At 40.2% G+C, this 18,882-nt stretch overlaps 2 protein-coding genes across 3 annotated transcripts in view; one reads left to right on the top strand and one right to left on the bottom strand.

Annotated features, from left to right (window-relative positions):
* MORN5 (MORN repeat containing 5) overlaps positions 1–11,357 on the top strand; it is a 54,922-nt gene extending 43,565 nt beyond the window's left edge. The window contains 1 exon segment of the mRNA XM_069073755.1: positions 10,917–11,357. Coding sequence (XP_068929856.1) covers positions 10,917–10,996 — 80 coding nt within the window. The 3' untranslated portion in view covers positions 10,997–11,357.
* A 4,007-nt stretch (positions 11,358–15,364) lies between these two features.
* Positions 15,365–18,882, bottom strand: part of LHX6 (LIM homeobox 6) — a 37,369-nt gene continuing 33,851 nt past the window's right edge. For both annotated transcript variants that reach the window (XM_069073752.1, XM_069073753.1), the window contains one exon: positions 15,365–18,680. In XM_069073752.1, the coding sequence (XP_068929853.1) occupies positions 18,660–18,680 (21 nt within the window). In that variant the 3' untranslated portion in view covers positions 15,365–18,659. The remainder of the gene's footprint in view (positions 18,681–18,882) is intronic.

Below are 18,882 nucleotides of genomic sequence, written 5' to 3'. Positions count from 1 at the left end.
AAAGCACCCCTTAGGACATCTCAATTTAATATAATTCATGTTAAGTTGTCTCTCCCTATAGAATATTCACTCCATTGAGGGTGGGGACTGTCCATTTTTGTCTTTGTTCTTGGAAGCAATGGTTCTTGGAACACTGTAGGCACTCAATATATGCTTATGGCCTGACTGAATTCCAAAGACATTTATGAAAAGCCTCCTAAAAGCACTGTGCAAAGTAATGGGTACACAAAGATGAAAAAGAAAATAGGCAATGCCTCTGCCTTCAAGGAATTTAAAGCTTAGTAAGAGTTTGGGAGAGAGGGAGGGCTGAGCTTGTACATAAATAACTATAATCCATGTTACAAAATGATTAAGTACACAGGCTCTAAGGGTCTCAGCTGTAAGGCTAGACTGGTTTGAATTGGGGAGGTGTATATCCTTGAAAGTACAACTGCACCCCTTTATAAATATTCTGTGATTCCTACTTTTCATTAATCTGATGAAACAAACTTTCAATTGGGTAAGAATTTGTGTAGTAAATGATTACAATTTTAAGAACTCATAAGTCACAGTATTTTATCTGGCAATTACATATGATTTATTTTTGTACTATATAAAGTTCTCATTATAACACTGTTTACAGAACTACAGATAAGGTAAAGATAGCCTTAAGTACATGTTTCCAGATGATTGTAACTTTCTCAATAAATTACCCTTTGTCTAGTCTAAGAGATGACTGACATGGGGATATTTTGACTAAAATTCACTCAGGCATTTCAGAATTGTCGCAGTTGTCATCCTTGTCTTAGCAAAATAATAATCTCTTGAAATTTCTGAGGCAGTCTGGTATAATGGGAAAAACACTGGAGAGTCAGAAGACCTGGGTTTTGGTCTCAGCACAGCTACTACCTACTGTGTGTGACCTTGGGCAAGTCACTTTCCTTTTGTGAACTTCAATAACCTCACTTACAGAATAAGGGTTTGGATTAGATAGCCTATATGGTATTTTTAAGTTCTAACATTACCTAATGATGTTCAGCTCTGACTTTTTATATTCTATATTTTAGTATTCTATTTTCTAATGCCCCTACCAGCTCTAACATTCTATGTTCTAAGACCATTTTCAGTTCTAATAATTTATGATTCTTTGAATTCACATCTTAGAAGAAAGTGAAAACTCCCCATGAAGATTCCTCCTATGACACCATGTTCTGATGTTTTGCTGTGAAATATATCCTGGATTTTAAAAGTCAGTCTATGTAGCAGAGTCCCAGGGATGCAGTTCATGTGCTGACAAGCTCATTCATATTTGTATACTTTGATGGATCTATTGTTATAGATACTTCCTTCACTGGTGTACCCATGCCATCTTATCCTGTGTACTTTTTGTCCTGTCCTATAAATTCTCCACAAAGAATTTACCCAACAAATTGAGACCTTCCTCTGTTTCTTTTAATATTCCATGGGTACCAGTGTAGCTAAGCACTTAGGCCATCCACCTATTTCCCAAATTCTTATTACTTAACTGGCTCACCTCATTTTCTCACCATTCATGTCATTGATGATATCTCTTTTACCATTTCTGAAGTCATTGTTGATATTATGCTATAGTCTGCTCATACCCAATGTGCCCTCTAGGTCACCTATAATTCTGATTCTTCTTAGATCATGATGTTCTATAATTTGAATGGTTCTACCAAGTGAATTACTAGTTTTTTTTAACGGGGCTTTTGTCTAGAAAACGTAAATTTTGGGGGAAATGTGGTAGTGAGTAGTTTTGGATCATTCAAATGTTTTACAATATTCCAAATGTGACACAGCCTCATCTCCTCCTCAACTCTGGGCCTACCTCATTTTCCTGAAGCAACATCATGTAGTGAAAAAATAATTTATTATGGAGTCAGAGGACCTGGGTTCAAATCCTAGCTTTACATGGCCCTAGGTAGATCATTTAACCTCTCAAACTCTTTCCTCATTTGTAAAATGAACAGCTCCAAATCATATAATTCTTGTTCTATTCCACATGTTGTCCATCTGTGGTATCTGTCCAAGGTGTTTGTGCTAATGACCTCACTTAAGTAGCTGCCCATCTAACTGCATGATATAATTTGGGAAATTGTAGATTCTTTACTTGTTTTTTTCTTCATGGATTGATAGGCTAGTTGATCTCTTCAGTAACTGGATCTCACTGGGTGTCGTAGTATTTTGGTTTTGTGATTAACTCAAAAAAAAAAGTCAACTACAAACAGGAGCATCTAGAGAACCTTACCTGTGTTATCTGTGGTCACTGAATTTTTTGGGGGGGGAGTTGGATGGGACGACTTGTGAATTCATAGGTGTGAGTAACCTGTGCTTTCTACCAGTGCATCTCAGCACCTACTCTGCAACCCATTGTTTCAAGGTTGCCAGTATGTGGCAGAAGTGGGATGCGTACATAACCCTTTCTGACACCTAAGGTCTATTCTCTATTTTCTCTATTCTTTGACCGCACTACCTCTCATGGTCAGTCATATGTCTGCTAAAATTACCCTCTAAATGTTCAGTGTTTGACCTAACTACTTACCAAGAGTCAATTAAAGTTACCATGTACAGTTCCCTAAAGAAAGAAGGACAGACTGTTTCTACTTCCTAAATTCACTCACATAATAAATATACTTTGACATCATGACTATATGCAGCCTCATGGAAGGTCAGCAAATCAATGAGTTTTTTAATGTCCTCTCAAATCAAGTCATTCCATTCTATTCCTCTCATGCCTTTGTCTTTTTAAAACATAGAATGTTAGAGGTGTAAGGGATTTTAGAATATAAAATATTAATATGATGAATTTAAAGATAGAAAGGAATCCTAGAAATAGAATGTCAGAACTTAGAATAAAGAATGTTAGAGTAGATACTACTGGAGTTGAAATGAACCTTCACAATTGTCAGGTCTAATCCCATTTTACAAATGTGAAGACTGAGGATAAAAGAGGGGAAGTGGCTTGCCTAATGTCATAAAACTAGGCACTTGGCAGTTTCTCTGAATCCTAGCCCAGGATTCTGTGGGATGATAGACATTTCTGATGGGAGAATCCTTGGGGTTTTGGTTTTGTGAGTTTTTTTTAAGTAGCCAAAACATTTAATAAAATTTGTTAATTCTGGGGCAGCTAGGTGGTGCAGTGAATAGAATGGCCCTGGAGTCAGGAGTACCTGCGTTCAAATCCGGTCTCAGACACTTAACACAAAAACTAGCTGTGTGACCTTGGGCAAGTCACTTAACCCCAACTGCCCTCCAAAAAGCAAAAAAAAATATTGTTAATTCCTAAACAGACCTTCTCTAGAACAAATCTTGAAGTTTAAATATGAACTCCAACCTGACTTCATAGGATAGCACAAAAGTCTCTGTAATAACCCATTCAATTAAACACTAGCCCTTTCAAGAATATCCATATAACTCTAAAATGTCTGTTTCATCTGCTCCCTCCTCTTCTTTCCAGCTCCCCCCACTATGGTTTAGTCTGTCATCACCTCTCACTTAGGCTATTATGATCACCTCATGACTGGTTTCTTTGCCTTCTTCACTCTCCCCTTCTGAATGTTCTATACCTTCTACCAGATTAGCCTTCCTAATATACTATTCTGCTTTTGTCATTGCCTTGTTCAAAAAAATCTTCAATGCCCAATTCAAATGCCTCCTCCTCCAGAAGCTTTTCTAGAAAGCCTCCCATCTGAAAGTGATTGCTCTCTTTTCATTTCATAGGAAACTTATCATATTCTAATTTGTTTTTAATTTATTTCTGAATGTATTATATCTCCCTACTGTCTTATAAATTCATTGATTGAACTTACCCAGAATTTATTGTAATTGTGATGCATATAGAAGGCATTGAATAAATGATTATTCTATGATTGTAAGGATATGTCATAGAAATGAAAGAGACCTTAGATATCATGGAGTCCAACTCCCTTCATTTGCAGATTAGAAAACTGAAGCTCAGAGAGATGAAGAAACTCAGAAATCATACCCAGGCCTTATGACTAGATTCAGTGTCCTCTTTCCCATTATACCACACCACTTCAGATTTTAGCAAATATTTTTAATTCTGAAAAAGGTCTTTTTGGTTTTTAAACAACATTTGTGGAAAAGATGAGAGCTTCTAGGAATCTGAAAGTATTCCCTTTGTATTAGTAAAGTATCCCCCTTGAGAAAAGGGGGAAAGCAAATAAACTTTAAGGGATAAATGTAGCACAAGAAGAATTGTTCTCCCTGTTCTCTGTACTAGGGGGGGAAGAGCCATGCTCCCCTTAATTGTGCCCAGGGTAATAATTTACAATTGATTAAACAGTTGTATTTTTTTCAATCTCCTTTTTTTCCTCCATCTCCTCCTCCCCTCCCCCCATGGAAAATTACCCAAGAAGGTGAAGATGTGCTTAGACAATCATATTACCATATTCCAACAATCGCAATTTGCAAAATAATAATTACATCTCCCGCTATCTGGTAGCATTAATCAAACCGCCAGGTTTCATTCCATTTTAAATATTGATGAAATGTGATTTTCCAGCCTCACCCTGGTGTGGCAGGGTTATGGAAGCCGGCAGAGACTGACAAGGCGAGATGGATAGTAAGCAGGCAGCTGCTATAAAAGAGGACCGGCATCTGTGATTTAAATTGGTAGCTGCACAGTCAGGTAGAGTGTAAAAAGGGTAGTCAAGAGGCTGTTAAGTCCAATTACTAACAATCAGGGAGGGGTTTGAAGACTCGTTCAGTACAATAAACCCAGTTTGTCTTGTTTCAGAGGTTACTACTGAAGAGGTTGCAGCTGTACTGATTCGAATAGCCCTAAAACTATAGTACTGTAATTATCAACCAGTCTTCTTTTCGTGTGGCAAAAGTGTGTTTAACCAGAGTTTAACTCTTTGTGTTCTGACATGCCACTGCCTCCCCACACACCCAGCCATCCCCAGGCCCAGGCAGCCAGGACATCCCTCAGTGCTTTCAGCTTTGGTAAATCCTGAGGTGCCCCTTCTCCCCACCCCAACATCTCAGACATTAAGGGATCCCCAAGCACTTGGAGAATTGGTATAAGGCCCAGGGTGCTGAATGAGAAACTGAGGTACAAGACCTCTAGACAATCGCTCCAGTTTCCCCATGCCACATCAAAAAGAGCTAGAGGGTAGAAACAAAGCAGGGTGGGGCCTCCATTCTTAAGGATAAAGGGGAACCTGGCGTCCTTGGGTCTGCTACTTTTTCATGACTCAGAATGTTAGCTCTTAGCAGATGGCAGTTTCATCCATTGCCTGGCACCCAGGAAACCAAAGATACTCGATGGAAAAACACCAAAGGCCATGGCTTCAGTCCCCCCCCCCCCCCAAGTGCATCTCCCATTTCCCAGGATTCCCTGTGTTCTTTGTTCTCTGAGTTTCACCAATTGATTGTCATTCCAAAAAAGCCAACACTATCTTTGGCTTTATAAATAGAACTGAGAGGCAGCATGATAAATGGATAGGGCACTGGACCCAGAGGCTGGAAGAGCTAGTCTCAAATTCTTCCTGACGCTTACTAGCTAAATGAACCTGGGCAAGTCCCTTACCCCTTTCCACATGGGTTTCCTCAATTGTAAAAGGAGAGTCTTGGCAATGCTGACCTCTTAAGGCTCCTTCCAGCTCTAAAATCTGTCAGCGGGGGTCAGCCATCCTGCTACTCATGGCTACCCCCTGCAGACCCCAGCTGGACTGGATTCCTTTTTCGTCTCTTATACACGACTGCTCTTTCTTATCGCTCCATATCTTAGCTCACACTGTGCTGAATGAAATGTCTTCCTTCTGCCTTTTTGCTGTTAAATCCCAACTCAAATGCCATCTCCTCCCAGAGGCCTTCCCTTTTCCTCCAGCTGATAATATAACCTTTCTCCTGAGACTTGCCATGTAATACTCTGAAATGTAACTGTGGTGGTATCATCTCTTCACTAGTCTGGTAGAGTCTTGTCTAACATTGGGTCTTGCCCACACACAGTGAGTCTCCCGCACACAATGAATTCTTAATAATATTTGTTGTAATCAGGTCCAGTTGTGGACACCATATTTTAGGAAGCTGGAGAATGACCAGAACCATGAAGGGATGTAAAACATGTCAGGCTAGAACCAAGGACCCGTGGAAGAAATAACTCAAAATAGCTAGTTTGGTCTAGAGAAGAGAAAATTTAGGAAGAACACGGTCAGTTTGTAAGTGTTTAAAAGCCGTCAAGTCAAATAGGGATTAAACTTGTTCTCCTTAGTCCAAAAGGCAGAAGGGGAGCACTGGGTGGTCCTATTTACCTTGAGCACAATGAAAGGGAACATGGCTCTCCTCCTCCCCTTTACTCCCCTCCTCACCCACAAGAGGATATTGAAAACAATTTCTGTCTTGTTGAAATGGGTTTCTATGTAAAAGAATGCTTTTGTGAAGCCTTTTGTAAAGTGAAAACCCAGTCTCTAATTTATCTTTTATATTACAGTGGATTTTCCTATACAGGCTGTCCCCAACTAACAAACTTTGTTCCAAAAAGTTTGTTTGTGAGTCAATTGTTTGGAATGTGTAACACATTTTTCCCATGGAAACAATGTTACAAATGATGGTTAGGTTCCCAGGCCAGCCCACCAAAGCCTATGGAGTTGAACTATAGTGCTGTTAGTCCAGACTAGAGACTGGACCCTGAGAGCAGGATGAGGAAAGAAGAGTAACTCAGTCTTCTCTGCGATGAGAGTCTCGGAGGGGCACCTGGGACTCTGAGAAGTTAAGGGACTTGCCCAGCGTCACACGGTCAGGATATCAGAGGCAAGACTTGAACTGGGATCTTCCTGACCCTGAGGCCATCTTACCATCCACTATATGCTGCTGCTTAACAATGACAGAAACGGCCAAGTCATGTGAGTATGTGTCAGGGGCTGTGCTAATAAGGTCTGGTCAGCAACAGCTTGTTTCTGTAGCGTGATATTACTCACAAAATGCTTTCACCACAACACTCCCATGAGACAGGTGGTGAAAATAATACCGTCTTCATTTTACAGATAAAGACACTGAGGCTCAGAGAGAAGAAATTCCTTATCCATACCCATGTAGAGAAGCAATATTGGAGCTAGGATACAACTATAATGGACGAGGCACTGGATGTGGAGTAAAGAGAGTCTGTGTTCAGATCTGGTCTCAGACACTTACTAGCTCTGTGACCCTGAGCAAGTGACATAACCTCTCTGGGACTCAGTTTCTTCAGCTATAAAATGGAGGGTATGATGATAATGCTAATAGATCGGTGGCCTCTTAGGCCCCTTACTGTTCCAAATCTTTGGTGCTGATTTTGTTTTCAGACTCTGGATCCTCTGCTTTTCCCACTACACAAAGATACTTAATTCTCTCTCTGCTTCTCTGTCTTTCTTTCCCTCTGTGTCTCTCTCTGTCTCTCGAAATTTTATGTGGGATCTTTGGCCACTTCTCATTTCCTTTTCTAATCCCCTCCCGTTTCCTAGTGTTGGTCTTCTCAGCTTCCCAGCGTCCCATTCCCTGAGCACCTATCAGAACAGTGCACCTAGGCCTGCCTGCACGAAAGTGTCCCACGTACCAAACATCTACCTCTATTTCCAACATTTACAGCTTCCATTCCCTCATTTACTAGTTCTCAAACAGACTTCAGCAGGAAAGAAATGATTGGACCAATCTATATAAACATGAGTGAGAGTCCTTTAAACTTTCAGGAGACTCCATAATTCAAGTGACTCTCTAATAGGACAAAGTATAACAATGTAAAAAGTCTTGATGGATTTTGTCTAAGGTAAACATTACCAGCAACAAGCTGTATGCTATCTCTGGAGTACCATTGGCTCATCCTGAGGCTTATAGCTGGGAAACAGCCACCCTTCCCACCAGCAGCACAGAGCAACCCTACAAGTAAGCATCCTAAATTTCCTAGTCTACAATTGGACAGTCCCAGACTATATTGAGAAAGACCAACTCTACTCTCTTTCACATGGCTCTGGACTAGAATAAATGATATTTGCACGATATCCAACTGACTTGATTTGTTGTGACTCATTCTGCCTAGGAGGCAGGGGTCTAGGAAAAGGACCTTGAAAGAACCTTGGTTGGGGAATAGCTAAACAAATTGCAGTACATGAATGTAGTGGACTGTTACTGCACTATAAGAAAAGACAAATATGATGAGTACAGAGAAGCATGGGGAAGATGTAAGAATTTATAAAGTAAGCCAGACAAGGAAAACAATACACACAATGATTTGTTCAGTTGTTTTAGTCATGTCTGACTTTTGGTCACTCCATCTGGGGTTTTGTTGGCAAAGACAGTAGAGTGGTTCACCATTTCCTTCTCCAGCTCATTTGACAGATGAGGAAACTGAGGCAAGCATTGTTCATTGACTTGCCCAGGGTTGCACAGCTAGTCTGAGGCCAAATTTGAACTCAGGAAAATGAGCCTTCCTGACTCCAAACATGGGAGTCTATACATTATGCCGCCTAACTGATACATACAATGACTGAAACAATGTAAATAGAAAAAACCAAAAAGTATAATAATAAAAGTACATGATGTATTACAAAAATGATCAAACTTATTCCCAGAGAAGAGATGAGAAAATAGACCTTCCTCCTTTCTTTTCAGACATAGGGAACTGTGGGTATGGAACATTGCATAAAATGTCAGATTTGGTTCGTGTGCTGGTTAGGTTTTTGTTTGTTTGTTTGTTTTTAGCTTTTTTGGGAGAGGGGAAAGCAAGGCAATTGGGGTTAAGTGACTTGCCCAAAATCACACAGCTAATAAGTGTTAGGTGTCTGAGGTCACATTTGAACTCAGGTCCTCCAGACTCCAGGGCCAGTACTCTATTCACTGTGCCACCTAGCCACCCCAGTCCTGGTTAGTTCTACAGACCTTTTTCTTTTTTTGTAACAAGGAATGGTTCTCTGGGTAGAAGAGGAATATATTCAGGAACAAAGTTGATGTAAAAACAAAAGCAATCAATAATTTTCTTTAAAAACGAAGGAGAGACTTTGGGGCTGAAGGCACATAGCTCTCCTTCTGGCCTCTCACAGGGACCTATTCTCATTGTGGCCCTCTTTTGCTTTCACCTGTACTTCTGTAACAGTCTCCTTTCTTTTCCAGTCTTCACTCTTTCCAATCCACCATTAACATCACTGACCTGAGTAATCTTTCTAAAATGCTCATGTGTTATCATGCCATCCTTTATTTAATGGTGTCCTTTGCCCATAGGATACAATACAAATATCCTAGTTGATTGATGGATTGATTGATTCTAAAATCTGGCTCCAGCCTCTTTTTATAGCTGTATGTGCCAGGAACTGTTCTAGGCGCTGGCAATGCAAATACAAAAGGGAAACAGTCCCTGCACTCAAGCAGTGTTTATATTCTATAGTGAGTCAAACCAGTTGATTCATTATTCCCTGATCTCATGGCCCATCTCTGTGCCTTTCTTTGTGCACACATTCATGCCTGGAATGGTCTCTTCCCCTCCCCCATTATTCCCCACTTTCAGGGCCCAGCTCATATGCCACCTTCTCCACCAAATCCTCGCTGATTCCTCCCAGATGTGTTCTCTCCCTTCCAAGTCTCTCATACTCTAGTTGAATCCCTCCCTATGCACATATCAACTTGTGCTATAATTATTTGTGTATTTTTCTTATCTCCTCCCTACCCCATTATAATATCCTTGAAATCATTTTTGGGGTCCTTTTTCAACCTAGCATAGCTCCCTCTCCCACTGAAACATTTAATAAATTTTTTGTCAGAATTAATTGAATTATGAAGAGTAGAAAGTTATTTCTCTAAAGCAGGGATTCTTAATCTAGTGTCCCTGAATCTAAAAAAAAATACTTTTGATAACTATTTCAATAGAATTGTTTCACTTTGTAATCCTATGCATTTTATTTTATGCATTTAAAAACATTATTCTGAGAAGCGGTCCATAGGCTTCAACAGACTGCCAAAGGGGTGCATGACTTAGAAAAGGTGAAGAAAACTCTTGCCCTAAATATTCACCCCAGGAAACTTCCACAGTTTTCTTCCATATATGTCAAAATCAGTTATTTCTGGGAACAGCAACAGGCAACTTTGAGAAAACATTTATTACAAGATTCCCTTGCCATTTGTGGGGAATGTGTGTGAGGAAGAGAAGTCTCAAAATATGCGTTACTTATGTCTAATCTTACTAATAAGACTTCCTAATAGTAATAGTAATGGTAATAGCCTGTGAACTAAGAGCAATTGTAATGAACTACAAGGTTTTATAAGGCTTCTCTTTTTCTTTTGTCCTCAGAAAGAGAAATTGGGGCCTAACTCTATGGAAAAGGAAATGAGCAAACATCTTCTTCCATTATTGCAGAGGTCCTGCACCTGAAATAGAGAATCCTTAGTAGGATTTGGAGATTTAAGGTCCTACAGCTTCAGTACCAGCTCCATGAAGAGATCAGCATTTACTGTAGACTTCTGCATTATTTCAGGAGTATGGCCCAGAGGAGGGCTAATTGGTTTTAAATATTTTGTAGCTCCCAGTGTTCTGCAATGGGACTTTTTTTTTATCCTATGAAGTGACTGGCATTTATTGTAGATTAGGATATTCTGTCATTTTAAGGATAGAACCTTGAAAAGGGCTAATCTCTTTTTTTCTAAACTCGTCATGCCTAAAGCAAATAAGTAAAGAGTAGATAAGCATCTGCAAGTGACTCTAAACAACCCTTTCCCCTCATTTATAAAAAAATAAAAAATAAACCTCTATTGGACCACATGGGGCAGTTTTGGGAATCGGGTCTGGACCACTGAACAGAACAAAATTAACTGACCTCTAAGGCTTGCCTTCTTCCACAGACAAAATCAGGAGGGCCCAAGCTGGGAAACTTTTTGCAGGAGACGGCCTCTTCCATACCCTTGTGATAAGAATTCCTTTTCTGTTGCAGATGATGATGAACATGAATGGATCATCCGGACCTGTCGGAAAGGCTGGGATGAGTTTGTCGGCCATAAGACTAAGCTCTGATCAGCCTTACTACTTCTGGGATCAATGGATACAGTTCTTGAGGTTGACTATCTTTCTAGTAGGAAATATTAACAGTTTCATTGTTTGCCTGTTTTAAGTAGAAATAAAGACCTTTGGGCTTCACTGCATCTGAGGTGTTTTCCTCATATAGAAGGGCCTTGCTTGCAGGGGGTGGGGAAATATTACTGGGGCCAGGTACTCACTTCCCAAAGATCAGTCCCTTTGTATTTACCCTATAGTCACAAATGATCATCTCTCTCTTTCAAAATTTAAAACATGGTCAGCCATGCTTGATAACCTAATTGCAATTCTGTAAAAGCACTTTTTTGGATCATATACATAAAAGAGCCATGAGGGTATTATAGACTGAGAGGGGTAAGGTCTGAATTCAAGCACCAGCTCTTTCAATTCCTAGGAGTGTGAAATGGGGCAGACTGCTAACTTCTCTGATGTTATCTATAACATAGGGGTAACGATGATTTGTTAGGGATAACAATGCTTTCCCTTTTGGAGTTATTAGGAGGACCAAATGAGATAACTTAAGTAAAAAGTGTCATGAACATGATATCTGTTATCAATATCATCATACCAATTCAGTGCACTAGCATTTATTAAGCACTTGTTGGATCATAATGGGACTGGCTTCCTGAGACTCTCCAGCCTGTGGCCACTGAACAGAATAAAATTAAATGACCTGTAAGAGAACTGGTACATGCTCTTGTGTGCAAGGCACTGTACTAAATTCAAGGTATATAAAAACTAAAAGGTCCCTGCCCTCAAAGAGCTTACATTCTGGTGGAGGGTGGGGGGGTGGGGAGTGTTTAATACAGAAGTATGGTGAGCACATTCCTCTTAAAATAATGTCAGGAATGATAACACTCTGAATGAGCCAAATGGGTTGTCTAAAATTCTGTGCAAAATCCAAGTGGAACAGATGTGATCATTAATGATGTAATTCTCCAAATGTTCCTATTTGTGGATCATATAGTGTGAATTGTATTAAGACCTGGAACACTAAGGGACCTCCCAAATTAAATCAGTGGTATTCAAAAGAGTTCATTTACCCAGCCACCATGGAAAGACAAAATGGATGAGAAATACATATGGCTTAGAAATGATATATAATTGGTTTAATCCATCAGTGTATGCATATGAAAATTTTTGGACAGGTGCTACAAATGGACAAAAAAGTACAAAATTAAAGTAAAAATTTAGAACAAATGACATTTGGACAGTTTCTTTGAATTATTCATGTGGACATACTCATTAGATTGGCAAAGTTCACAGAGGAGGAAGATGACAAATGCTGATGGGGTTGTGGAAAAACAGATGCTTTTACATGTTATACACTGTTAGTGGAGCTCTGAACCAGTCCAGCCATTCTGGAAAGCCAAGTGGAATTATGCCTCAAAAGCTATTAAGCTACATATCTTTTAATCCAGTGAGAGTACTACCAGGTCTATACCCCTCAAGAGACAAAGAAAGAGGAAAAAGATGCATATGTACAAAAATACTTATAGCAAGTTTTTCCATGGTAGCGAAGAACCGAAAACTTAGGGAGTGCTCATCAACTGGGGAATGACCGAACAATTTGTCGTATATGAATGTGATGGAATACTATTGTGCCATAAGAAATGGTGAAAGGGACAGTTTCAGAAAAATCTGGGAAGACTTTTATGGACTGAGGCAAAGTGAAGTGAGTGAGAACAACTCAGAGAATGGTTTATATGATAACAGTATTATAAAGATAAACATCTTTGAAAAAATTAGTAATTCTGATCAACACAATGAACAGACCCAAAAGACTCATGATAAAACATACTATCCACCTCCAGATAGAGAAGAGATGAACTCAGAGTGCAGATTAAAGCATGTTTTTTTCTATCTTTTTCTTTTGGGGATGGGGAGGGAATTTGTTTTCCTTGTCTCTACATATTTTCAATGGGTTTTGTTCTTGCCTTCTCCATGAGTGTGGAGGTGGGAATGAGAGAATTTAAAACTGAAAATAAAATAAAATAAAATTTTAAAAATTATAACGTGGAACGGTGTGAAAAATATGGAATTTGGAGTCAGAAAACCTGGGGTAAAATCTTGTCTTTGCAGCTTTCTTCCTGTGTAACCTTAAACATGTAAAAACTTCTTTCAGAGAGAGTTTCCTCATTTGTAAAATGAAGAGGATCAACTAAATGATCTCCAGAGTTTCTTTTTGTTCAAAATCTTAAGCTACTTGTTCCCACCACAACCCATATTTTGGCCACTGGGGATTTCTATGGGTGTGAATCATGGAATATCATGATCTCAGAAGAATCAAATCAAGTCAGACTCCAAAAGAAACTCCAAAGAAGAATGGGTTCTCAGTAGCTTCCTATTTTAAGAAATTGAAGAGACAGTTCGTTGGAAATATCCATGACATAACATTGATTCTTCCTTCCAATGTCAGGCAAACGTACTCCCAACACCTTTATGCCCTGTATATCCCCCAGAAGACACCAGATCCAATACTGTATGAAATCCAACCTAGTATTTACAACTGTGAGAGTCATAATGTCCAGACTGAGGAAGGTAACAATCTCAAATGTCTTCAGCTCTAATCAGACCATATTTGAAGTATTATGTATATGAAGTATCAGTTATAGATTCCACATTTTAGGAAGGGTGCAAGTCTAACAGCAATAAGGGACCAAGAATACCATGACATATGATGATGAGTTAAAGTCATCACCCTCTCTCCTGGTGATGGCTTCAAATCATGGAATACAGCCATTGCTGAAGAACTAAAACTTATAAATCCCTCAAAGAGCGACAGAAAGATGCAAGATGGGCACAAACAATTTCAAACATATGTGATTTTTGTGTGTGAAAACTCATATGGGGTTGGTTAAGTTATAGAAGAGAAGGCTCTGGGTGAACTTTTTTTTCCCAAGTATTTGAAAAGCTGTCATGTAGAAGAGAAATTAGTCTTGTTCTGCTTGGACCCATAGGGTAAAACTAGGAAAAGTGAATGAAATTTGTATTGAGACAGATTTTGAAAGTGGAAACTGGAGGACCATTTGTCAGGGGTGCTAGAGAGGAAAGGTATGCTTAGGCATGGTATCTTTGAATCAAAGGGGTCCTAGAGTCCATCCCTCTCTCTTTCATTGGATGACTAAGGACAAAGGCTCCACTGTCTTAGGGGGTTGAGGTCAGACATGTTCTTTGTGTAGTCTGATGGGAGAAAAAGCAAGAGTGGTTGCTTCTAATTATCTAGGTGGTTCTAATTATCTTGGTCCCACTTGACACCTTCTTTTCTTTTTCTTCTTGGTCTATATGTCAGTTGGGATGCACTAAACAGTGAATGGGCCTTAGCCTGAGCTCAGAGGAGCATTGAGGCAGGAGAGCTCATCCTACCACACCTGCTAGTCTCGGTTGTCAACTCCATTCTTCTCAAGTGTAAACTCAATTTTTTAACTCTCTCTCTCCTGGTGATGGCTTCAAATCATGGAATACAGGCATTTCTGAAGAACTAAAATTTATAAATCACTCAAAGAGTGACAGAAAGATGCAAGCTGGGCACAAACAATCTCAAACATGTGTGATTTTGTGTGTGAAAAGTTAGGAGGCTTTATTAGCAGGAAAGGAGGTTTTATGGCAAAGATGAGGCAACAGATAGACAACTTCAGTGCTACATCAGTTCTGCCACGATTCTAGAAGAATTGAAGCCCTTTTAGTATCTGGTAGATTGAAGATTTGCAGTGAAACTTGGAAAGTGGTATAGGAGGAAAGGTCCTTGATGGAGAGTTATGCACACCTCAAAACTACATCAAGCCTAAAAGTCTGCACCACATTTTTTCTCATAACCCTATGAGGTAGGTATTACAAATATTATTTTCCTCACATATATATGAGGAAACTGAGGCATAGAGAGATGACAGCAGATATGGGGACAGGAGTCAAAGCCAGGTTTCTTGTGATTCCCAGCCCAGTACTCTTTCTACCCTACCCTCCTGCTTCCAGATCATTCTCAGCATTCTAAGTACACTCAACACTCCAAATTTGACGTGGCATCTGCTCTGTCCCCTACAGCAATGGCAGAAAGTGCTAGTTAGTGGTGGTGGGGAACTGCTTTCTTTTCCCCCTTCTTGGGGCTTGGGTAACAGACGGCATTGATTGGGTAATTACACCAAGGAACACCATTGCCAGTTTAATGACCAGTTTGCTAACTGGGAAATTGTAACAATTTACCAGGAATATGTGCTAAACTCCCTGGCAGCTGGTGATTAACCAAATAATCACACACTGGGACAGGGGCTCCCAAGGCGTGATCTATCCACTAAGAAGCAAGTGGAAAAGAATGGAATTACATCATTTTCTTGATGTAAGTGCCAGCACTTCTATTTGCATTAACTTTATTTATTACACAAATAAGACATTTACAAAGCACACAACATTAAAAGTATGTAACAAAACAGACATTGGTTTTACAAAAAAGTGCTTACAATTTTTTTTATGTTTTTATTTTCTTCCGTCTTCCCTTTTGTTTTGTATTTAAATAAATATTAGTTTTGACTGCCTGCTGTGTCCAAGGCTGCTCTAACCATAGTAGTGGAGATCTGTTGGATGCGCAGCATATTAGGACCACATGAACCACTTTAGGGATACAACTCTGGGGCAAAGTCTCAAGTTGAACTTGTGTCATGGTTCACCCGTCGATCTTTCCTCCAAGTTGGGGTTGGAGGTTTTAACCGTAATGAACAAAAAAAACAAGGGAAAGATTTTGGTAAGCAGTTCTGAAACCACTCCCTACTCTGAGATCTGGGACCAGCTATTAAGGTTAAATAGTGTTTATGATTCAGAGATCTTCTTATGGGGTCCTCCCCCTCCTCATTTTATCCCCTGCCCTGCCCCAAGAAAATCATTGCCACTTAGAGCTGGGAAGGGCCTTAGAATATAGAATATTAGAGTGAGAAGGACCTTAAAATATAGAATTTTAGAGATTGAAGGGATCTTACAACATAGAATGTGGAACATAGACTGTTATAGCTGAAAGGGACTGTAGAATATAGAATGTTAAAAATGGAACCTAGAATGTTGGAATTAAAAGGAACCTTAAGTGGAAAGGATCTTAACAGATCGTACAACTTGACCACTTTAATTTTTCAGACTAGGAAGTGGAGGCTCAGAGAGGGTAGGGGACTTGTCCAAAGTCTCCAAACTCTATATAGGACCCTTTCTTCCACACCAACATTTTGTTGTAGTTTGCCCTTGCTGTTTCTGCAAAAAGCACTCAAGCACACTTTAATCATGCATCATGAAAGACTCTCGCCTTCCGTGGCTCATTCTAACACATGTGCAGTAAACACAGTTTACCTGTGATGGAAGCTAAATGGAATGACCTGAGATAAAGTTTGATTAGTGGGGACTGCAAATGAGAAATGGATCAGATGATTTTTGAAGTATTTAGATAATTAACAGAATGAGAGGAAGTCATATTCTTGGCACAATAAGGTATTTTTCCATATGCATAATCACTGTTGTTTTAAAGTCACATAGGCGCTGGACTTTGAGTGAAAATCTGGGGCTTAATCGATGAAGAATTTCCTAGAGAAGGAGTTTTTGACTTCTCCCCTGAGGAATGGGCTCTGGAGCAGGCATGGGCGAGTCAGCAGGTCTCTCTGGGACTATCCCTGAGGCAGGTGCCAAAAGCCTCAGAGCCCTGGGTGATCACAATATTCAGGCTGCTTCAGTGACTTTCTAACTTAGGAGCAGCTTGCCAGTTAATGAGCAGGTCTTGTTCTGTGCTGCAAAGCCCCCCTGCTTCTCTTGGAGGGGGCAAACTGGTGAGAACCTCAGAGAATAGGTACTGCCCAGTGTTGAAGGTCTACCACTGTTTCAAGGAGTCTCCTTCCTCAGTCATGGTCCAACTCCTTCCTACTCCTTCACTGATTACATTAGTCATGAGATAAAACAATTGCCTAGGTGAAGAGGGGATGGGGTACAAGTAGACTCTTGTTGTCCTACTTAAATAGCCTGAACATCTTCCAGAACCTAACTGAAGAGTAAACCTAACATTACCTTCTCTCCTGAACAGTGAGGAGGAGAATCACTGACATACTGTTCCCCTGTTACTTTGTGTGAGGCTGCCTCTAGGACACAAAGGTCCTATAATCCTAACCTGCAATCTCCTTATCTTCCTAACAGAAAGCTCCCAGGACCTGTTTAGAATGAGGCCCATGATCAGAAATATCACTTTGTCCTGTCATTGGCTTCTTTCTTTAGGACACATACACCATGGCATCCTAACCTGTCTCTTGCACTGTTTTGGGAAGAGAGCAGACCTTGCGGCTCCATTTGTGCCCATCAAATTCAGTCCCTCTCTGAAATGCCTGGGGCTCTGACCTGCCACAGGGTTCAACCTCTAAATTGTCTGAACTTCATAGTATTGCCTTTATTCTCCTACTGCAGGTGTTCTGTGCTGACCCCGCACAAAGCAGTTATTTAGAGGTGTTTGCCTCCTACTGTATCCATCTGCTAAAAGAGTTAAAGATGCAATCATTCTGATAAAATAGCATTTTTGCTCTGTACTCTGTATATGTTGTAAAACCTGAAGGACTAATCAGTTTTTTCCCTCTCTCAATTTCCATCTTGTTTCTATTTATTTTCTTTCAAAAATGAGTTCCCTGTCACTGGAGGTATTCAAGCAGGGGCTGAAGGGCCACTTGGCAGGGAAGGGATGCATGCTTTTGATGGGGATTAGATGAGATGACCCCTAAAGTCTCTTCCAACTTAGAGATTCTAAGATTCTATGACTTACATCAATAAATTGGTCCTTGGGATGGGGCTGGAGTGAATGGTTAGGTTTCTCTCCTTGGTCTGCCAAGTGTTTTCCCCTAGCTAGGCTTTGCAGTAAGCTGGAGAAAAGAACTACATTCTGGAAATTGGCAGCTGGATATATATCCACTGACTTAGAGATCCAAAGTCTCCCATAGACACCATGCCCAGTGTGGGGCCACCTTTTCTTCTGGCTGGGTAAGCTTGTCGTTTGCATCCTATGTGGCTCTCAGAGCTGGTGAGTCTCACTTTGTTCTCTGAATTAACTTGACACAACCAGACAGATGGAAATGATAAAATTAGAACACAGTTTTCTTTTGGGAATTTCCCACAAAAACTGTATAGTTTCTCAAACAAAAGCAATTGAGTGGATAACATTTGGGGTTGTCAACTATTCAGAATTCATAGATGGTCTCAAGGAAATAGGTAACAAAGGCCAATATTAAAAAAAATTAAATTGGATATTGTTACTGTCCTGGCAATTTCATTCTTTCTTAATTCTAATTCACTCAAGTTGAAAATTATTCTAGTTTCAATAAAAATAAAAGTTTTTTCACCCTGTTTCCAAATTTTGGGGAGCTTTGCCTTCCAAGAAGTGGCCTCAGGAGTGTTCCTGGTAGCTCTGGGGATCCATGCTGGATGGCCTTGGTCTGCACAACCCCAGGCCTGCTTTCAGCAGGAGGGGAAGAAAGGCCCCGGGTGGCTGAGTGGGGAGCTGGAACTGGCTGGTGGTTCATGGGAATAAATGGAAAGGCTGAGGCAGAAGCCACTAGTCATTAGGGGCAGACACACACATTTCAGTGACTGAGGGGCAGCTGTGGAATCACCATAGACAGATGTGGAAGAGTCTGCGTAGTCAGTACTGAAAAAGGATGACCTGTGTGGAGGAGAAAGTAGGCAAGGAGGGTCAGACAAAGACATATTGAGGCTTCCCACCCATCATTCTGACAGCCATTGCCCTTTAAAGTCATGCTCTGTGACTGGCTCCTGGCTCCCCAAAAGAACTAGTGACTCACTATTGTTGCAATTGCCAGTAAAATGTTTTTCCTTCACCGAAATAATTGGGAACAAAACTTTAT

Source organism: Petaurus breviceps, unplaced genomic scaffold, assembly GCF_028583685.1.
Source record: "Petaurus breviceps papuanus isolate PSGF00001 unplaced genomic scaffold, PetGlider_PUasm1.0 90879, whole genome shotgun sequence".
NCBI lineage: Eukaryota > Metazoa > Chordata > Mammalia > Diprotodontia > Petauridae > Petaurus > Petaurus breviceps.
Note: the sequence above shows the minus strand (reverse complement) of the source record. Positions and strands in the feature narration are given on the sequence as shown.